The 20263-nt window shown below is 43.5% G+C and overlaps 3 protein-coding genes across 3 annotated transcripts; all 3 read left to right on the forward strand.

The window, feature by feature from the left end:
- Positions 1-503: 503 nt before the first annotated feature.
- Positions 504-13586, forward strand: mta2 (metastasis associated 1 family, member 2). The gene is made up of 18 exons (XM_020936463.2): positions 504-913; positions 4364-4431; positions 5680-5773; positions 8481-8598; positions 8690-8753; positions 8926-9043; positions 9117-9219; positions 9546-9645; positions 9719-9907; positions 9986-10060; positions 10141-10199; positions 10278-10378; positions 10470-10609; positions 10688-10916; positions 10984-11073; positions 11147-11265; positions 11615-11757; positions 11841-13586. Exons 1-18 carry the CDS (start codon positions 886-888, stop codon positions 11992-11994), a joined length of 1992 nt encoding a protein of 663 aa, XP_020792122.1. The 5' UTR covers positions 504-885; the 3' UTR covers positions 11995-13586.
- Positions 13587-13949: 363 nt separating this feature from the next.
- On the forward strand, positions 13950-15829 carry cth1 (cysteine three histidine 1). Its single transcript, XM_020936419.2, has 2 exons — positions 13950-14368; positions 14582-15829. The coding sequence occupies exons 1-2, from the start codon at positions 14360-14362 to the stop codon at positions 15548-15550; spliced, it is 978 nt and encodes a 325-aa protein (XP_020792078.1). The 5' UTR covers positions 13950-14359; the 3' UTR covers positions 15551-15829.
- A 262-nt stretch (positions 15830-16091) lies between these two features.
- taf6l (TAF6-like RNA polymerase II, p300/CBP-associated factor (PCAF)-associated factor) lies at positions 16092-19914 on the forward strand. Its single transcript, XM_020936483.2, is given in 13 exon segments — positions 16092-16171; positions 16337-16535; positions 16849-16935; positions 17007-17157; positions 17239-17289; positions 17360-17454; positions 17540-17614; positions 17840-18060; positions 18125-18198; positions 18201-18256; positions 18331-18459; positions 18717-19213; positions 19455-19914. Coding segments are annotated over 12 exon segments (1917 nt in total). The 5' UTR covers positions 16092-16171; positions 16337-16388; the 3' UTR covers positions 19789-19914.
- Positions 19915-20263: the final 349 nt, after the last annotated feature.

Below are 20263 nucleotides of genomic sequence, written 5' to 3' on the forward strand. Positions count from 1 at the left end.
TTCCAACTCTTCCTTTCCCTAACTATTTTTGTAACGCAAACAGGAGAAATCTTAGTAAACCTAAATAGTAAATAAACTATATATTTGACACACATATAAATAAAAATAAATAAATAAATCGATAGTGACTAAAAGGCAAATCCAGTGTCTGCATCCCTGTAATCTGCTTTTATGGGCGCGTGGATCTTCTGTGTGCTGAAGGAGATAGTTGTAGCGACGCCTTGTTATTAAATTTTTTTAATATAATTTACTTTCATGGTACAAGCAGACATTAAAATGAGCCCAATTTGCTAATTGGTCAGTGGTCATGGTTGAAAGAAGACTCTGGTGGAACACAAGTTTCCAGCAAGAAATTGTTTTGAAAGTAATTTATCAATAAAGTCATGACCTCCTCAGATCTATTAAAAGAATATAGGCTAGAGGTGCCGGTGATTGTCGAAAGTCTCCGAAGATGACGATTTGCACACGAACGAGCGAAGGGGGCCAGTGAGTGTGTGCAGTTTGTGTGTGTGCAGTTTGTGTGTGTGTGCGTGTGTGTGTGTGTTGAACTGAGCGGAGGTGAAGAAGAGGAGGATGAAGCTGGGAGCGGAGGATGGGAGGAAGAGTGGAGTAAGAGACAGGCTGTAGCACTGTGTGAATGAGTGAGTGAGGAAGAGGAGAGGAAGGTCGTCTGGGGGGCCGAAAAACAAAGAACAAACAGTTTTGGAACATTACTATCGGAACTTTCAACTTTTAGCCGTCACTCATCGGCTTATGCCCGGAGCCGGCTTTGTTTCGCGGCGGGGGTGTCTGCGATAAATGAAGGAATAAAAGAGATCCACGTCGACTTTTGTTCAACCCAAGCGGACTATTCCCTGGGATAGTTTTCCAGAAGGCCACGAGAGAATGGCGGCTAACATGTACCGAGTAGGAGGTAAGGGTTGTTTTACGTTTTTGAGACACCCCCACAACGTGATTGTTCGGTTCGGGAGCTAGGTGGCTAACTAGCCTTTAGCTGTCTGCTGGCTGCTAACTGAAGCTAACAGAAGCTAACCAATGGTAGCGTCGGTACGTTCTGTCCGCGAGGAAGAACGTCAAAATCTATGAAACTAGTGTGGGAAAACTGGAGTTGTGTTGCACTTCTGCCAAAACAAATCATATATTTTATTTCACTGTGCACACTTTTACTTTTAGAGCCACGCTTATAAACTCTGACTGACTTTTCTCTATTTTTAATTGTTTTTATTTTTTTAATAAAATGATGAACTTGTGAAGCTGACCCCGGCGATACGCGAACTACTCGGTCGACAGTTCGTGGCACTATGTCCTTAAAGTTTGATATTATAATTGATCATACATGTGTTTTGTGTGTTGTTATCATTTTATTACAACATCTCATACCATTTTTAAGATGTGGCATTTCAGTGGAGTGATTCTGAGTTTGTATCGCAGAATGGGGAAGTCACAATGCTAATCGTTAGCAGTTAACCTAGCAGCTATCCAGCAATCAGCGTATTGACTATTTCGCCCTGTTGGCCGCACAGTGGGGCGGGTTAAAGTCATTATCCCCTCCGCCATATCTTTTCATGCACTTGCGTTATCCGTGCGGGCTGTTTGCTCGGCTTAAGCACTCCAGCCGGCTGACATTTGTGGCTTTAATGTTGACAGTGGCTTGACAGACGGTCTTTAGTACGTGCGCTGCGAAGTTGTGCGCACGTTTTGATCCTGCTCCAGCAAAAGGCGCGGAGACACAAGTGAGACCTTTTGACTGAAATCATTCACAGTAGACAGCCCCGGGTTAGTTTGTAGTTCAGTCCCGAATGTCTTTACAGCCCCTTATTACTGGATAGGCTTCACTTACGGCTGCAGTGCTGACTACTACACATATGTCACTTCGCCGGGTCCAGGCTGCACTGTTTGGGTCTGAGCTTCTCTGAGTGTGGTCACAGTGCTGTCTGTGACATGTACAATTCACATGTCAGTACCTTTTGCATTTGGTACAGTGTATTGCATGACTGTACTTCCCAAATATAATTTTAAGTAGAGGAAATTACCAGTAGCACCCCCCCCCCCCTCTCTCTTGCTGTTAGGGTTCACTTGGTGTAAATATGATGGGCTTGTGTCCACTGCCTAAAACATTACCATATTCAGAACTTTAGGCATTGGTATTGGTGATAGATGTGCAGTGTGATCTGTTTAATGCACCCACATGCCCCTGGTTCACTTTAAACTATGAAGAGGGAAAAGAAAACAGTCAACTGTGCAATGTATGTAAAGATGTTGTATTGTTATGTAATAGCTTGCCAAGTGCTTAATTGGAGAATAAAAACAATGTTAATTTGTGTAGCGCATTGCAAGATGTGTTTCCTAATGCATGCTGTGGCGGACATGTTTTCAGTCTTTTAGGCTTCTTCAGCGTGTTGATGTGTATTGATTCAAGTATTGAATCAGGTTTTCCTTTGTTGCAGGCAGCAGGCTCGTCAGTGAGAGCAGGGCCTACATTAGCAGAAGCACACAGTGTTCAGCTCGCACGTAAGATCATTATCCTCCCCTGAGATTAGTCAAAGGGCTTCCTCCTCTTCATTCAGCCTAAAGCGGCCGCCACACTGCGCCACTCGAGCTGACTACCACCACACTCCTGACTTCAGTGTCAGGTCTGTGCTGTGATCCTTGTGATCCTTGTGATCCAGGTCCACAAACACACGGCATCATTACGGAGGATACAACAGGCAAATTAGAAGCAGAAGAGAAGCATCCGTTATTTATTTATTTATCTATTTGGCCGGATCTGTCCTGTCGTGCGTCACTGATCGATACACCCTCAGCCAGCTCAAAGGAGTCATCAGTTAATTTGTTCCTTAGTGCTGAAAAACAATATGGAGCACACTATTACTAAAAGCGCATTTCACCATGCACCTCAATACCATCATTTTAGTGATGCAAGTTCATCAGAGTGGTTTGGGACTATTTTAGATTTATCTGTACTTTGGAATAATGCGATTTTAAAACTTCCTTTACAACATTACAGTATATGGTGAATAATAATATCAATATCTGTTCACAATGCCCAAATTTTACCTTTTACAATCAGAAAACACCATCCTTCTGATGGGGTTATAATGCATGTAGATGCCGCTTTGGTCTGCGTCTGGCTCTAGCCCAGTGTCTGTCTCCCTGATCAATATTTGTGCCTCCAGTGGAACAGCCATGGCCCTGGTGTTGCTGAGACAACATGGGGCCCTATAACATGAATAACATGAATGCCCCGCTCCATCATGTCAGAGGCATGAGCGAGCACTTTCCCTTGTGCTGCTTCAGCCCGTCTGTCTTATGTAACACAGAGGTGATGCTGCCGCCCCTGTCCCTCCATCACTGTGCTGCTAAGTAGAGCACAAAATCCCAGCCTCGTAGGAACTCTGAAGCGGCCCGTGTCCTCCGCAGGCTCTGTCCGTGCTCGTGGGAGGAGCAGATGGAGCCGGATGGGAAGGCGCTGGCACGAGCTCCGTCTTGAGCAATAGACAACAGGTTTTGATGAGTCTATAAGTGTTCTGTGCCGTTCCATTTTATAGAGTGATAGGACAGTGTATTTGGTTCTAACGGCGTCCTACGGTTGAAAAATTAGACTTGTGTCTGGTGTTGAGATGCCAGGAGGTTTTTGAAGCATCAAGCATTAGGCATTGTCATAATTTGTGAAATATTTAATCATCGTTTTGACTTATCCCCTCCATGCAAAAAATGAAGAATAAAACCTGTTCTATTCTGATCTGTTTCAAATCAGATATGGCATATTTGTACTTTTATTTTCTCACACCTCTAGTTGCTGAACATTTATTTTAACATATTTTAACGTTGCAGGTCCGCTTTACAGTTTTTTTAGTGTTGGAAACAATTGAATGACACTGAGTTTGATTTTTGACTTGATTCTGCAGCAGTGTTCATTGTCAGATATAAGCGCATAGGTCTGCTGCTTAAATCTTTAACTGTGACACTGAGAGTTTTGTCAGTACTTGGGACAATATTGTGACAATGTGAAAAGACAATGCGCTACAACCATACTAATTAATTATTCGGGTTTATTGTAAACACTATGCTTCCACAACAAATGATAAGCTGCTAAGAGAATTGATAGAACGTGTGTGTAATTAAATGAAGGCTGAGAGCAGTGTCAGATCCACAGCTGAGTGCTTCTGCTGCTCACATTACAGCAGTCTTGTGAGCGAGCTGCCAGGCTGCGGCTTTCACAACTGTCACTGTTAGAATGACAGGCCACAGGTTAAATGTGCTACAACTTTACCAGGAAATAAAGCAGGGTTTTTTGACCATCACCACCACTTCCTGTTTAATTCCAGTCAGTCTAAAGTGTTGCGTTGTGTGTCTCTTGCAGATTATGTCTACTTTGAAAACTCCTCCAGTAACCCGTACCTGATCCGGAGAATAGAGGAGCTCAACAAGGTACAGTCTTTGCCCCATTTGTTTTCATGCATTAGTATGAATCCAATCTTACTCAGACCCTTCCTCACTACATTTATCCTCCCTCACCAATCATAGCTGCTTGTTTTAGAAAAGATTGCAATGCCTTATATATCTAAACTTCCTCAAATTGCTGTTTTCTATGCAATTTATTTCAGACGTAATCGAATTTGTGTCTTGTTCTGTGGACTGAAACTGGATTTGAAAAACTGAGACTGATAAGGCTCTGTGGAAAGCTTTTTGACCGAGGTTGACCCATAGATTAAGGACATATACTCTTTACTTTGAACAGCCCTGCACCATACAGCCCCTAGAATGTCAACACTACAGCGTACAGAATATCTAACCCTTTTTGCTTTGTGACTTCTTTTCGTTTATTTGTTTTAAAGTGTACAATTGGAAGGAGTGATTATTTTCACCCATACTGTAGCTAGTTGAGCCCATTGTATCCTCGTGCCTTGACTGTAGCTGCATGTGGAAAGCAGCTGCACTTGTTGGATGCAGAGTGTTAATTATGGCCAGTGTAATAACAGTGGAGTATGGCCCAGGCTGCTCTATAACACCCAGCACTAGTGACACAGTCTCAGGATTAAACGCATTTATATAACTCTTTAACTGGTGCGCTTTAGCCTCATCCACGGGCCCAATGGCTGCTCAGCTCATCACCTATTTTACATTAGAGTAGTAAACAAGAAAGTGAGGGCTGTCAACAATGCACAAAAACATTACGAGTCTAAAAGTAATTATAGTGGAAAAAATGCAGTAGTACAGTAGTATACTCCTGAGTATATAAAGCTCCTGTCATTTTCCTTTGGTGGTTATCAACCTAAATATTGGAATAAATGTTTTACAGTTTTAATTGATGCAATAGGTCTGGTCTAATAGGTTTCAATGGAATTAAATAACAGCATTTGTGTTAAATAAATTATGAACTACCTCCCATTTTATATTCCTGTGTGACAGTAAAAATTCTGTTGGTCAAATATGATCAAACAACTAAATAATTACTGAATGAAACTGAAACTGGTAAATGCATAATGTCCTTAAACAAACACAAATGTTGCATAATTATTACACACTTTGATGTGAATAACACAATGCCAGCTTTCATCACTTTAATCTGATATTGCCTAAAGACACCCTCTGTGATATATTATCTGTAATGCTCATGTTTGCACTACTGTTTGTTATCTGTTGAAAGTGGATCTTGACTTGTTCCATGTCCCACAGACTGCCAATGGCAACGTGGAGGCCAAAGTGGTGTGTCTGTTCAGGAGGAGGGACATCTCAGGAAACCTCAACACTCTGGCTGACAGCAACGCAAGTGGGTATTACACAGAGACACTTAACACATAACAAAGCTCTAATTATCTGGGTTTCAGATGACATCTAAACTTTCTACTGGCCAGTAATATTTAATAAATTAGAATTGTTAAAAGGCAGTTTATTTGTAATACAGCAAGAGTCTAGTCAATATTCACATCAGAAATTATCAAGGGCAACATTGTTATTGTTCTTTAAGATATTTCAATGAAAGGTCAATATAATGAATAGTGAAACCTGCCTCTTGCCCCCATTTGAGAGTATAACATCATCACATCCTAGAATCTGTGTGTGAGGAATGTAGGAACATAGTTTGACGAGACGATTGGTCATTCATGGTATGGGACTTGTAGTTCTGCATGGTTTTGTTGATTTTTGTCCTATGACATAATGTAACTCTCACTGTCTAAAAATACTACAGACAGCCAAATGTGCTGAACATCAAGTGTAACAGATACTGTACAAATATGGTAATTTTAACCCATTCTTTAACATGGTGATAGATATAAGAGTGTTATGACATGAAGCCAATGTGAGAGCTTTCATGAATTATATTCAAATGAAGTGTGCTGGTGGTGACAGGATTTTCTGCCCAAATGTCACATTGTTGTGTAGCGTGCAGTGCTGTGCACCCGTCCCGATGGCTCAGTCTGGGCTCAGAGGAGGAGGAGGAACAGGAGGGGGGTGAGGGGGACTGGTGCTAATGGTATGCAGACGACTGATGCCTGATCAGACACTCCCCACTCCCCACACCCCACCGCAGCCCGCCACCTTCTCTTCCTCCTGAGGCTCCAGACAAAGACGTCTACAACAGCCCAGTGCAAATCAATGCACCACACACAGGAAGTCCTAACACACACCATCTCTGGCACAGGTCTTGTGATACAGTAGGTATTAAAAATTGAATTCCCAGTATCACTGGAACAATCCTTTCAACATAAGACTTTTTATTGGATTGAAACTTAATAACATCATCTTTCACAATTGCATCTCAGTAAAAAGTATGAAAGGATTTTATTGGCCTACATCTTATCATTTCATAAACAAATCCAACACTTGATTTCATCAGATTAATATCTTCTAATTTTCAATGATTTATACCAATGATATTAAACCAAAAAGAATCCCAGTAGCTTTATTAGAATGTAATAATGATCGCTCAATATGACCCTCACAGTGCAGTACAAGTGTGCGTTAATCTTCACACACAAATACATAACAAAACGGCTCCATAAAGGCCTAACTCTTATATATGAATGGAGAAGAGATAGTGTAAATGAATATATCAAATATAAGTATCATATGTATTAGAGTTGCAGATCATTCCATCTGTACTCTTATTATTCAAGAAATCAGCACTTCAGTTGTGCAGCTCCACTGTGTTTGAATAATGGCAATGAAACCAAATTCGCAATGGTTCCAATTGGCAAGTCACAAACGCCAAACACTACAGTTAAGTAACATGATGTCCTCTGCAAACGACAAAATACTACAAACCTGCTAACCCCTTGGTTTAGACCGCTACAGAGTTTTCTGGAATGCATGTCTGTTCGTTTAGCAGTTCATAGTTTAGTCTTGTCTCAAATGTTCGGTGGCTACTATTGAGTTTTAAGTTTTAAATTTGCGCTCCATAGAAAGTGCCAAGAACTGCACAAGCAGGTCCAAATAATCTGGAAGGCCATTTGTGGTAAAAATGTACAAATTTAGAATGACCTTGACTTGTGCAATCTTGATTTTAATAACCTTTTCATATTAGGAAATGGGTAGATGGTCCAAAGATATTATTATATTAAAGTATAAACGATGCTGTTGAACTCTCCACCCCTCTGCTTTGGTCCATAATGTCCTTTTAGTTTAGAGTGTTCTGTTTCAAAGTCCACTCAGCCCTGAGCGGACACAAAGTGGCGTTTGTGCCCTGCTCCAGTGGGGCAGAGCTTAGCGTGGCACACTCAAGACATGTCCAGCTTATTCTTGGACATGTTATCACTAAACCTGGCTCTATCTGCATCACAGCCACTCGCATCGATTTCAAGGCAACAAAGAGGCCCTTGATCTCTGGCACAGAATGGGTTAATTCTGACTCGTCTTTGTGAGGAACAAGTGTGTGCGCTCCCCCTGTTTTCTTTTTGTGTGTGTGTGCGTGTGGAGGGACTTCTGGGGATACATGTTTTGGGGGGGGATGGGCACCTCAGGTTTGGCACACAGGGTTTCCTACTTAGTCTGGCAGGGACTAGCCGGACAGGGGGTGGAGGGAGAGGGGGGTGAGAGGTTAACAGAAAGGGGGTGTGGCCTGAGGTGGCGTCCCTCTCCACTCCGCAGCTATCTGTGCTTTTCTCTCCACCTTGGCCTCACTCACAGGGTTTCCCGTGGCTGAGTGCAGGGGCGGAGTCCTCGCAGATGGAGCACTCTAGTCCCGCCCCCACAGCTTGCCACAAATTACTCGGCCGCCTTGAAATTAGGAATGCGCAATCTAGTGGCCAAGCATAAACGTACAGTGTGTGTGAATATCTAGTGATATGCCAGTCACTTGGATTAACTATGAAACTGCAACTTTATTCTTTTAATAACTAAGTGCAAAACTTTTTCCCTTTAATCAAGAAAGGCCTGATACATCATTTAGATGTTTTGTAGATATTACGTTAAGAAAAACATAAAGGCTTATGTAAGAAAAATTAAATATAATAGCGGTTAAATTGTCTATTTTTCAGGAGAGTTTGAGGAAGAGTCCAAACAGCCAACTCTATCAGAACAACAGAAACACCAGCTCAAGCACAGAGAGCTGTTTCTATCTCGACAGTTTGAGTCTCTACCTGCGACACACATACGGTACTTTTCTTTCTTTTTTCTTTGAGTACCTCAGAATTCATTTTATCTGTACAGTGTAAGTGTGTGCAACGCTTATGTGCCGTCTCCTCAGGGGCAAATGTAATGTGACACTCCTCAATGAGACCGACGTTCTGTCCGGATACCTGGACAAAGAGGTGAGTGCTATGTGCCTTAGACCTCCTCTCGCCTCCCCTTGCTTCCTCTCTCTTCCTCTCACTTCCTCCCACTTCCTCATACTTCTTCCTGCTTACTCCTACTTCCTCTCACCTCCACTCACCTCCTCTCACCTCCTCCGCTCCAGTGTGTTTGACTCTGTTCTCTGCTCAGGACTGCTTCTTCTACTCGTTGGTGTTCGACCCTGTGCAGAAAACACTGCTAGCTGACCAGGGAGAGATCCGAGTGGGCTCCAAGTACCAGGCAGAGATCCCAGACATGCTGGCTGAGGGTATGTTAGAGCTGCAGGAGCCTAACAGTGATGTAATGTCATGTAGTTGAACTAGCTCCCTTTATTTTGGCAGATGAATCAGACACCAGAGTCCAGGAGAAACTGGAAACCAAGGTGTGGGACCCCGACAACCAGCTCAAAGACTCCCAGATCGACCAGTTCCTAGTGGTGGCAAGGTATGCACCCAGCCATCTGTCCCACTTGAGTTATCAGACTCAGCCTGTTACCATGGAGATTTGTCACTGAAGCTTAGCCAGACTTTTGGACCAAAATCCTTGAGGTGTAGCAGTTTCTTATATCAACATGTTTGTTTTTGGGGTGATGCTTGTACGCACCAGCCTCATGATGACATTTGACTTTGGTCTTAGCTGTGAGAGACAACAACCCTTTGACAAATGAAGTGCAACATACTGCAACATAGTGCAACAGCAATAGTGAATGTCCACACACCATACAACTTTCAAAAGCACACTAAGACTACAGAGTTACCTGTGTGTTGCAGGGCGGTGGGCACTTTCGCCAGGGCACTGGACTGCAGCAGCTCCATCCGACAGCCCAGTCTCCACATGAGTGCCGCTGCAGCATCCAGGGACATCACGCTGGTAAGTGTAACAACAGTAACAACTGTTGGAAACATACACGTGCAGAAATGATTAAAATGTGTTTCCTCTACAGTTCCATGCCATGGACACCCTGCAGAAGAATGGCTATGACCTGGCCAAAGCCATGTCCACTTTAGTTCCTCAGGGCGGCCCTGTGCTCTGTCGAGATGAAATGGAGGAGTGGAGTGCCTCTGAGGCCATGCTGTTTGAGGAGGCCCTGGAGAAATATGGAAAAGACTTCAACGACATCCGCCAGGACTTTGTAAGTGGCTACTAACACTGCACTGTGTTCTCCTGACTGAGAGCACTAAATAAACATTTGTCTTCCTCTGCTCTGCAGCTGCCATGGAAGTCACTGGCCAGTGTGGTGCAGTTCTACTACATGTGGAAAACTACAGACCGTTACATTCAGCAGGTAAATAACAGGGCAGCGTATAGCATTTTGTGTTACAATATTATGTATAGTAATTTAATGTAATCTGTATGTTTTATCAGAAACGCCTAAAAGCAGCTGAAGCTGACAGCAAGCTGAAGCAGGTGTACATCCCCACCTAGTGAGTATGACGAGAATTACAACACAAAAATCCAAGCTGTCAGAACTACGTCTTTAATGATGTGATGTCTGTCCACAGCACCAAACCTAACCCCAACCAGATCATGGTGCCAGGCAGCAAACCAGGGATGAATGGAGCCGCTGGGTTTCAGAAAGGCCTCAGCTGTGAGAGTTGCCACAGTAAGTCATTTATATCTTCAACATTATTTCAGTAAGATTAATTCATGTTAATATAATCTTCTAACTGTTTAAACTGTTGTGTCACCCACAGCTGCCCAGTCTCCTCAGTGGTACGCCTGGGGGCCTCCAAACATGCAGTGCAGACTATGTGCATCGTGCTGGATTTACTGGAAGAAGTATGGAGGCTTGAAGACTCCCACACAACTGGAGGGTGCAGCCCGCGGAGGCTCTGTAAGTCTCATCCCGAACAACATTAAAATCTACTGAATGTGCTGAACTGCCTTTAATCAGTCTCATCCTTCCATTAAGGAGTCAGGTCCTCGAGGTCACATGACTCGACAGGAGGTGCAGGGCATGTCCCCATTCACCCGAAATGAAGGCAGAGCCAAACTTCTCGCCAAGAATCGTCAGACCTTCATCCTCCAGACAACCAAACTGACGCGTGTTGCTCGGAGAGTCTGTGAGGATATACTACAGCCACGACGAGCTGCCCGCCGGCCGTACGCCTCCATCAATGCCAATGCTGTCAAGGCTGAGTGTATGTTGTCTGTGTTTTAGGCAGCTCTGTGCTGTGTCCTGTGTTCTAATCAAGTATTTCTGTTCAGGTATGACTAGGCTGCCAAAAGCCACTAAGACACCTCTTAAGACCAAAATCATCCCTCGACCGTCACTGGCGACCATTGTCAAAGACCTGGGTATGACTCTGAACAATCGTTTTATGTCCTCAGCTCCTCTTTGTTTATACTGACTGTAAGCTCCTCTGTGCAGCCATCTCTGCTCCCCTCAAACTCAAGGCATCCCGAGGCCCACCAACTCCCATCAACAGAAACCAAGCCACACAGCCACGTGTGGGCCAAGGCCTGCTGGGAAAGAGAGGCTTTGACACTGTATGTTTTCATTTCAGTTGGCTTCAACACTCCTGATGTTATTTTTGTGTTCATAGTACATGCTCTTTTCTGATCTGTTGATGCACAAGCACATTGCATCTTAAGAGTGACATTAGTGGTGCTGCTTCATTTGGAGTTTAAACCTAAACCTTAATGGCTAGATGGCAGTATCCCCTGGCTTGTTGTGCTGTTTGCGACTGTCAGTCATGAAATGAGAAGATCAAAAAATTGAACTCTGAATTTATAACTAATTAATTTGTGGGAAATAAAATATTAATTTGAAGTTTGTGATTTCTGCATTTCAGTACGAAGGTGCTTTTGTTTATTGATCTCTGCTTTATTCTCACAGGCAACAGGGGTTCCCTACCCAGCCAATGGAAGGCCATACACATCAGGGTTAAGGACCAGCTCTCAGTCTGTCATCAAGCGACCAAAAATGAACCAAGGAGAGGCTCCCAACCCAGTGGTGTTTGTGGCCACCAAGGATACCAGGTATTTTACATCATATAAATGCAATCAAGTGTTTTTTGTTTAGTGTTCATCTAATAAGAAGCTCCTCCTTTGTCACTGGACAGAGCGCTGAGGAAACACTTGACCCAATCTGAGATGCGGCGAGCAGCGAGGAAGCCACACCTCCCGGTCAGGATAAAGCTGCCCCCTCCCCCTCGCTCCCTGGCCATGCCCCTACTGCCCTCCAGCACCAGTGAGCCCATAGTCCTGGAGGACTGAAGGACAGTGTGCACTGGACATGGATGCTGTGTCTTTACTCTGTTCTTTGTCCGCCCCTTCACTTCTGTTACTTCCCAAAAGTTGACTTTGTCCAGACTTTTATTCCACGTCCTAAATTGTCTGCCCTTTTATAACACCCGTTTTTTACATGTGTAATTTAAAGCAGATATTTTCATCCTAATATGATGACAAAGCACACAATGTTCCCCCATGTCTTTATGTAAATATATGCATCTTAGTGGGGTCATCCCTCCAGTATTGGGAGTGGGGGACAGTGTGCACCTGTCGGAGCCGAAGGTCTGATAAGACTTGCTTTGCACTCCTCACTTCAGCTGCAGGGGCCTAGAGCCCGTAACATTCAGGCTGTTAACAGCAGAGTATGTGTCTGAGAGTTCGTTTGCAGTGACAACTCGTTACCTTTTAGTGATCACTTTTAGGCTGCAGGGCCTCCCCAATGTGTCAAAACTATGTAGAGTTTATATTTTCTCATTTATAATCACAGATCATAAAATAAGATGTGTGTCTCCATTTCAAAATCATTGACAGCCTGATCAGTACACATCTTGCATTTCCTAACATTGTTTTTCGGAAATGAATGATGTAAGTCAGTAGTATTTTTACTACTTGGTGTAATGCTAAGCTGCGTCTGGAGGCATATTTCTCACCTTATGGTCACAACAGAAAACTTTGTGATGGCCCTGTAGCTTAAAGAGATCATAGATCTGTAGGACAAAATCTTGTGTAGTTTTGAGGCTCGATAAATGCGTACCATGGATTTGCACGGGTGACTGTGCCATGACTGATCACCATGGTGACAAACACATTAGGCGTTCTGTATGTGTCTGCATATGTACAAGCCATAATGTGTAATACACATTTAAAAATAACCTGAGAAAAAGCAATGAAAAGTTGGGTCAACAATCTGACCAAATTTGAATAAAAAAAGCAATATGTGGAGTCTACAGAAGAGGATTAAGGCATGTGAGATTAAGTTAAGACTTATTTTATATTCTAATTGTTTTGGATTTTCATTTGGCCTTAATCTTCTCTGTAGGAGACCAGTGATGTCTAACTTGAGTGAATTGATTGTGTATGAAAACACAAAAAATATGTCCCCTGTAGTTTCACATAATTTGACTTTTGTTGTTTGTACTGTAATAAAGGTGAGCACTAAAATGCTGATTGGCAAATTATAACTCCATAATTTAAGTGGACAGTGGAGTTAGAGGCAAGTTTGGTCCCAATGTGGGCTTTGTAATATTTCTAATAAAAGAAATTGAAGTGTTGACTTTGTAGCAAATGATGTGTAAAAAGTTCAAAAACTGGTGTATTGGAAACTTTTGTACATTTGACGTGTGTAACTTTGCTCCCGTGTGGTGGAGAAGGCTCTAACAGGCTACTGTACATGTGACATCCTGCTCTCCTTCATGGGCAGATGGACATTCAAAACTGGGGACTAAGGGATGGGCTGTGATTTTTGTATGGAGAGACAAACATGCTACAACTGAAGCTTTTCTCAATTTGTTTTTTATTCTGATGTCTGTATCATTTAATGTATCTTCATAAAAAATAAATAAGATTTTCTGTGGTCACCATTTGTATCTTTATCAGTGAGTTACAGAAGTCTGAACTTGTAAGTAAAAGACAAAACTACTAAGGCAGAAGGTACAGGTCTTCTGTATGATAAGAACAAATATTAAAAAATCGTGGGATGTAAAACCATGAAGGCGTCACTTTTGTTGATAATGTTTATATAGTTGTAGGGCCTACCTTCTTAGCCTACATATTAGTGCGTCCCTAATTTACACTTAAAACGCTTTTCTTTCTTTAATGTTCTCAAAAGAAATTAGTTTTGTTTCAGACGGCTTTTAATTAAATGGCTGTACAATCACTTCCTACAAAGGCGTGACTTCTTACAAATAGTAACGAGGATTGTCACTGAACGTGTATTCACCGATGTGGATTGAGCCTGCGCTACTCTATACCTCTGCAGCTATACATTTACTTCGCAAAATATTAATTCCAACGTAATATACTACTTATACACAAATAACAATTTTGAATCTAATGTTTAGTGATTTGCTTTAGTTTATTTTATAATTTTTAGGCTCGGTCACGTGACAGAGCACACCTGAGACTCGTGGACCTAACGCTGTGGGCGGAGCTGGAGGTGGCCGCAGTACAAATGCTGCACACCCGCTCTGCTCTTCAGTTGTGACTCCATAAAGCGGGAGTATTTAAGTTTATGTCGCTCTACTGACACAACACAAGCCGGGTCTGACCCCTCACTGTGGGTCCTGAGCACGCTGTAGACTCCAAGTACATTTTCTCCGCTCTCCAACGCGAAAAACCCTCTACCGCGATCATGTTTGAGGTGAGTGTTGTACATAAACACACTATTTTATGTCTAGACTGAGGTGATTCAATCTACAATCATAATGCATGTCCTTTAAAACTACTTACAGAATTAAAAGGGCTTGTATTTAATATCTAGGTTTATTATTTTTTTTATTAAGATTTTATTATTTTTCAGTTTTATGAACTTTGCAAACTGCATTAACTCATGCACTACACTTTAATGCTCTAGACTAGCAGCGATGATGTGTTCCTGCCTGCTTACCACGAGGAGCTGGTGGACAACCTGCTGTCCAGCGAGGAGTCTGATGAAGACAGTGGTGGTGAAGGCCTGTCTCTGGCCCAGGCCCTGCTGCCCCTGGTTGAATCGTCCTCCCCTCCGCTCATCCCTTTTGTCTGCTCCACTCGCTACAAGACTGAGCTGTGCACCACCTACTCTGCCTCTGGTGTCTGCAAGTATGCTGAGCGCTGTCAGTTTGCCCACGGCCTCCATGAGCTCCATGTGCCCTTCCGACACCCCAAATACAAGACTGAGCTGTGCCGAAGCTACCACACAACAGGCTACTGCTACTACGGCAGCCGCTGTTTGTTTGTGCACAGCCCTGACGAGCAGAGGCCCTGTGTGCGCCGCAAGAGGAACATCCCCTGCCGCACTTTCAGGTCTTTTGGTGTCTGTCCCTTTGGTACTCGCTGTAACTTCTTGCATATTGAGGGTGGCGAGCTCGGAGGCAGTCTCACAGACTCTAATGAGAATGTAGAGAGGGCTCCTAACCCCATGGCTCCGAGTCCTACCAGTCCCCAAGTGCAGCCCCAGTCCAAGGACTGGAAGCCCAGAGGAGCAATCTGCCGCACTTTCAGCTCCTTTGGCTTCTGCTTATATGGCACTCGCTGTCGCTTCCAGCACGGCCTCCCCAACAAGATCTCCGGGGCTGAGCCCAGTCCAGGCTTTTTCGGCTCCGGATCCTCTCAGGGCAGCAGTGGCCTGCCTTCTCCCTGGTTCACATCTTCCCCAGGCTCTTCAGCCTCTTCCTCACCTCCCTTGACTCCCCCACTCACAACCCCCACTCCAGAGGCCACAGCCAATAATGCCTTCACTTTCTCCAGCCAGCACCTGAGTGAGCTGCTGCTGCCCCTAGCCCTGCACCTGCAGCAGCTGGAGAGCACCAAGGCCCAGGAGATCTGTGACAACCGGGCGCTCTGACATGCTCTCTTCACACAGCAGCACTCACTGGCATTTGTATAGTTACTTTTTTTTTTTATTATTATTCCTCAGGAACTATTCACTTTTTTTTTTTTTTTACTTGAGGTTTGAGTGCTTCTGTAAGCAGGTCAAGCTGGACTTGAACTGTTCGGTTGTAGACCTTCAGTCTAATGTTTTGAATAGGTCTCGTTTCAATGTAAACATTTTAACTATTGTACATAATAATCAATGGTTTCAGTAATGCTTCAGCATTGCGAATAAACTATTTTAACAACACAATGCTGCCTTCTTTGTCATGGCATAGGCTTAAACTACTATTCTAATAATAACCTTTCTTAAGCATACTGTATGTGATCCAGTCAGTCTTGAGCAATCTTGTCAGAACACGGTCACCTTTTTTTTAGAAACGTTCCTTTTTATCAATGAATTGTGCAGCTCTGCTGGAAGCTTAAGTCGTTATTTTTAGATCAAAGCTCGATGGTTTAAGCACAGAACTGTAGATCTATGGGTTTAAGTGCTTTTATTTTGGTACCGGAAATGTGTGACAATGACGTCATAATTATGCGACTACCCAAACTTCAGTGAGGAACACAAATATTGAGCAGTTCAATTGAAAGCTCGGTGAGTCATTTTAAACTTTAATATTTTCCTCACAAATTTACATTTCGTGAAGTCACGATTGGCCTTTACTCTAATGCAATTAGTCTTAACGAAAAAAAAACAAAAACTTACAAATAAGACCAGCTTAATGCTTTGTTTTGGCCTTTTGTGACTGCAAACCTCCAGAAATATTCAGCACCGTGGGGTTTGTGTCCGGAGCTGCAGCGTCTCCAGGAGGATGGCGGACCGGGAGGAGCGCCGTTTTGCCGAAGTTTCCCGAGACTCTGTCAAACTGATGGCCGAGAGCGCGGGCGTGGAGCTCGGAGATGAACTAGCGGCTCTTCTGGCCGAGGATGTGTGTTACCGACTCAGAGAAGCTACACAGGTGTGTGCCCTTTAGTCAGCCAAGAAACATCAAACCCGTGCGATGAATAAATGCACACTTTGCACACCGCCCGCTTTGGCAGCACCTCTCATTTGCAGCAACAATAAAATCCAGATTTTTTTCGTCAAATATGCAGGTTACTCTGGTTCACAACACTTACACATTTTACCTGTGCTGTTCCAAATTACATCGCTCCTCTTTTTGCATTTGAACGTGTGTTACTCATTTGCCCTGCTTCCACCACAGCTACCCTTATATTTGGTTTTCACCACAATATTGCTATCCCTAAATTACATGTTTTGTCACTCAACAGAGCAGCTCCCAGTTCATGAGACATGCAAAGAGGAGGAAACTGACTGTGGAAGACTTTAACAGAGCTCTGCGATGGAGTAATGTGGAGGTAACCTCCAGTAGACCTACAGTCTACGTCTTACATATTTTAAGATCATTTACTAATTTTTTTGCTCCCAGGCCATTTGTGGATATGGTGCTCAGGATGTTATGCCTTTTCGCTCGCTTAAAGAAGGGGAACTATTTTTCACTGAGGACAGAGAGATTAACCTGGTGGAGCTTGCCTTAGCCACTAACATACCCAAAGGCTGTGCCGAGACTCTGGTGCGAGGTAAGGACTTTTTTATCGATAGAGTATAATGAAAACTTAATACAAAAACTACAAATTATTCTTTACACTTTGTTGTTTTAGTGAATGTCTCATATCTTGATGGAAAAGGAAACCTGGAACCCCAAGGAACTGGTAAGACCTTACATAAAATAGCTATTATATTATATTTTATATGTTATATTATTAATGTGTTATTGTTCAGTTCCCACAGCAGTGCAGTCTCTGTCTGATGACCTGCTGAAATACTATCAGCAGATCACAAGGGCCATTCTGGGGGAGGACCTCCATCTTATGAAGGTAAAATTCAGTTAATATGAGCCTTTGATTTTGAATTTGGTGAGTCTCCATCACCTGTTTCTCTGACCTGCCTGTGGATTTTCAGGTGGCTCTTCTAGACCTTCAGTCAAACTCTAAGATTGCTGCCCTTCTGCCTTACTTTGTTTATGTCATCAGTGGGGTGTGTATGACATTTACCTTGTCTTTGTCTAAAATGTATTTTAATCTTAACAAAATAATTAGACTAGATTGAAATTTAAAGATGCGGCATGTTACTTTTCTGGTCCAGGCTCCATCACCTGATTGTCACCCTGGAGATGTTATTTTTGCGAGGAGTGTGCCACAGCATGACATTAAACGTGTATCTCCATTACTTGTATTTTATGTCCGTTTTGGCCTGTGTTAGGTCAAGTCAGTGAGTCACGATCTGGAGCAGCTGAACAGGCTCCTGCACATGGTGAAGAGTTTGGTCCAGAACCCGTATCTCTACCTGGGCTCGTATGTGCGCAGTTTGGTCTCTAGTGTCATGTACTGCATCCTGGAGCCTCTGGCCGCCTCCATCAACCCGCTGAACGACCACTGGACTCTCAGAGACTACGCAGCTCTGCTCCTCAGCCATATATTCTGGTTTGTGAGAAGAAAAAGCATGATTGATTGTTAGTTCTTTGTATTTACTGTGGGCTCTTTGCAGGACCCATGGAGATCTGGTCAGTGGTTTATATCATCAGATTCTGCTGTCACTGCAGAAAGTCCTGTCTGACCCCGTGCGCCGCTCTGCTCACACTACGGGGCTGTGGTGGGCCTTCACGCTCTAGGGTGGAAGGTCTGTTTTTTGGGTGATGTAAATCCTTATTGTTAATGTCAATTACATTTCTAACAGATGTGATCATGTGACAGGCCGTGGAGAGAGTGCTCTTCCCTCACCTCCCTGCGTACTGGGCCAACCTCCAGGCTGTTCTAGATGACTACTCTGTTTCAAATGCCCAGGTCAAAGCAGATGGGCATAAAGTCTATGGAGCCATTTTGGTCAGTATGGTCTTATGCTTGGTGGTATTTTCTTTAAGGTTCTTGGTGTAAATTCTGTTGATGATCTCCAAATTAAAATAAGGAGGAATGTCTGAGTGTTTGAGCATAAACACAAAACCTTAAATGCTGAATGATCTAAAAATAAGGCCTGGTTAAGATATGTGTGAAATCTATACTATAACTAAACTAAATGTTTTATTTTATCTGGTTATCGTCTCTCAAAAAGTATAAAAACTATTTGATTGTGTGTACTCCAGGTGGCAGTAGAGCGCCTCCTGAAGATGAAGGCTCTTTCTCTGTCCCAGCCTGCTGAAGGAAGCTCCAGTGGTCAGCCTGGTTCTATGACAGGAGGCCTGGGCTACAGGGTGAGCTCCCCCGGCCTCAGCCCCCCTCCGGAGCCACTGTCTGAGGCTGCTCTGGGCATCGCCAGCCACCTTCAGGCTGGGGGAGCAGGCTGCCCCTGGGAGGAGTGGACCCCTGTACCACTGCCTGACATGTACTCTGAGCTCTACTCCTTCTTTGGGGACAGTCTGGCCGTGCGCTTCAGTACAGGGCCGGGCTTTGGGAGCTACCCTGCCTGTGCCCCCTCTCACACTGGGGATGCTAAGAAGGAAGTCTCAGGTCCGACCTCCAACAGTGACACCACACGGAAAATGCCACAGCTGACGGCTAATCTCAACATCAGCCCAAGGCAGGACGGGAGTCCACGCACTGACCCCCCTCCTCCCAGTCTGGCCGCCACAGGGTCAGGAAGGTGAGGGAAAGGGCTCTTTGTGTGGACATGCTTTGTTTCTGATTGTGCTGACAGATCTAAACATACACAACTTCTATAGTTAGGAAACTGACTTTGACTTTACTTACAGCCTATATAAAAAAGGAAAAAAAAATGCAAAAAAAACATCATGCATCTGCGTTTTTATAATTTCATGTGATAAATTGTGATGTATTGTAGTGGAATCTACAGTATTGACCACATGCCTGTTACTCTTCCTCAGATCTGTGGCGCGCTCCTCTTCTGTGCCTCGCTCCAGGTCCTCCTCGTCTCGCTCAGGTCAACGCTCGGTCGGACCGTCCCGGGACGTCTTTCCCAAGGCCCGTTTCACCTCTTCCCAGAACACACCTCCAGCTTTCTCTTTTCTGATTGGTGGACGTCAGATGGGCCGCCACTGCCAAGGCCGACGCCCCTTTCAAACTACATTTGCCCCAAACCCTCCTCTCTCTGCCATCCCACCGCGAGCTTATGCCCACAAACTGTCCGTGATTGGCAGAGTGGGCAAACCTGTGCGGCGCTGGGCACATTCTCACTATTCACTTCACCTTCCTCTGTAGAGAACTATTACTACAGAGTCTCAAATGGACATTTTTGTATTATTTTCATTGTATATATGTATCATTTTTCACTGTAGTTTGTAATTAAAGAAGTGATTACATTAAATTGTTATTTGTTAAACTTAAGTATTAGTTTATTTTTGTAAATTGCCCATGCAGTATATTCCAAAACCTACTCCTAGTGGTTTAATGCTAAGGTAATTTACCATAATAATGAAGTGAACACTAGTGAATGTATAAATTAACTTTAGGCAGTGCCAACATACACCTCAGTACACAGTATGCCATGCAGCTTGATTTTGTTTGGTCCAATATTGTTGATCTTGATAAAGTTCAGTTTGAATGAGTTTAAAGTGTTTAACCAGTTTGAATGGGCTTTGATAACGAATGGGATTGCTTGATAACAGACACTGTGCACTTAATAACGTTTTCACCTAAATTTCTATAACAATTTCACCTCATTTTTTGCCACCTC

This window comes from Boleophthalmus pectinirostris, unplaced genomic scaffold, assembly GCF_026225935.1.
Source record: "Boleophthalmus pectinirostris isolate CB_2022bp ecotype Guang Dong unplaced genomic scaffold, ASM2622593v1 HiC_scaffold_20, whole genome shotgun sequence".
Lineage (NCBI taxonomy): Eukaryota > Metazoa > Chordata > Actinopteri > Gobiiformes > Gobiidae > Boleophthalmus > Boleophthalmus pectinirostris.

Excerpts from the sequence above, each read along its gene's own strand:
- mta2 (XM_020936463.2), top strand. The coding sequence starts at position 886 with ATGGCGGCTAACATGTACCGAGTAGGAG. Across the intron at positions 9,044-9,116 it reads CCCAGACATGCTGGCTGAGG|ATGAATCAGACACCAGAGTC; the intron begins GTATGTTAGAGC and ends TTATTTTGGCAG. Across the intron at positions 11,266-11,614 it reads GAAAGAGAGGCTTTGACACT|GCAACAGGGGTTCCCTACCC; the intron begins GTATGTTTTCAT and ends TTATTCTCACAG.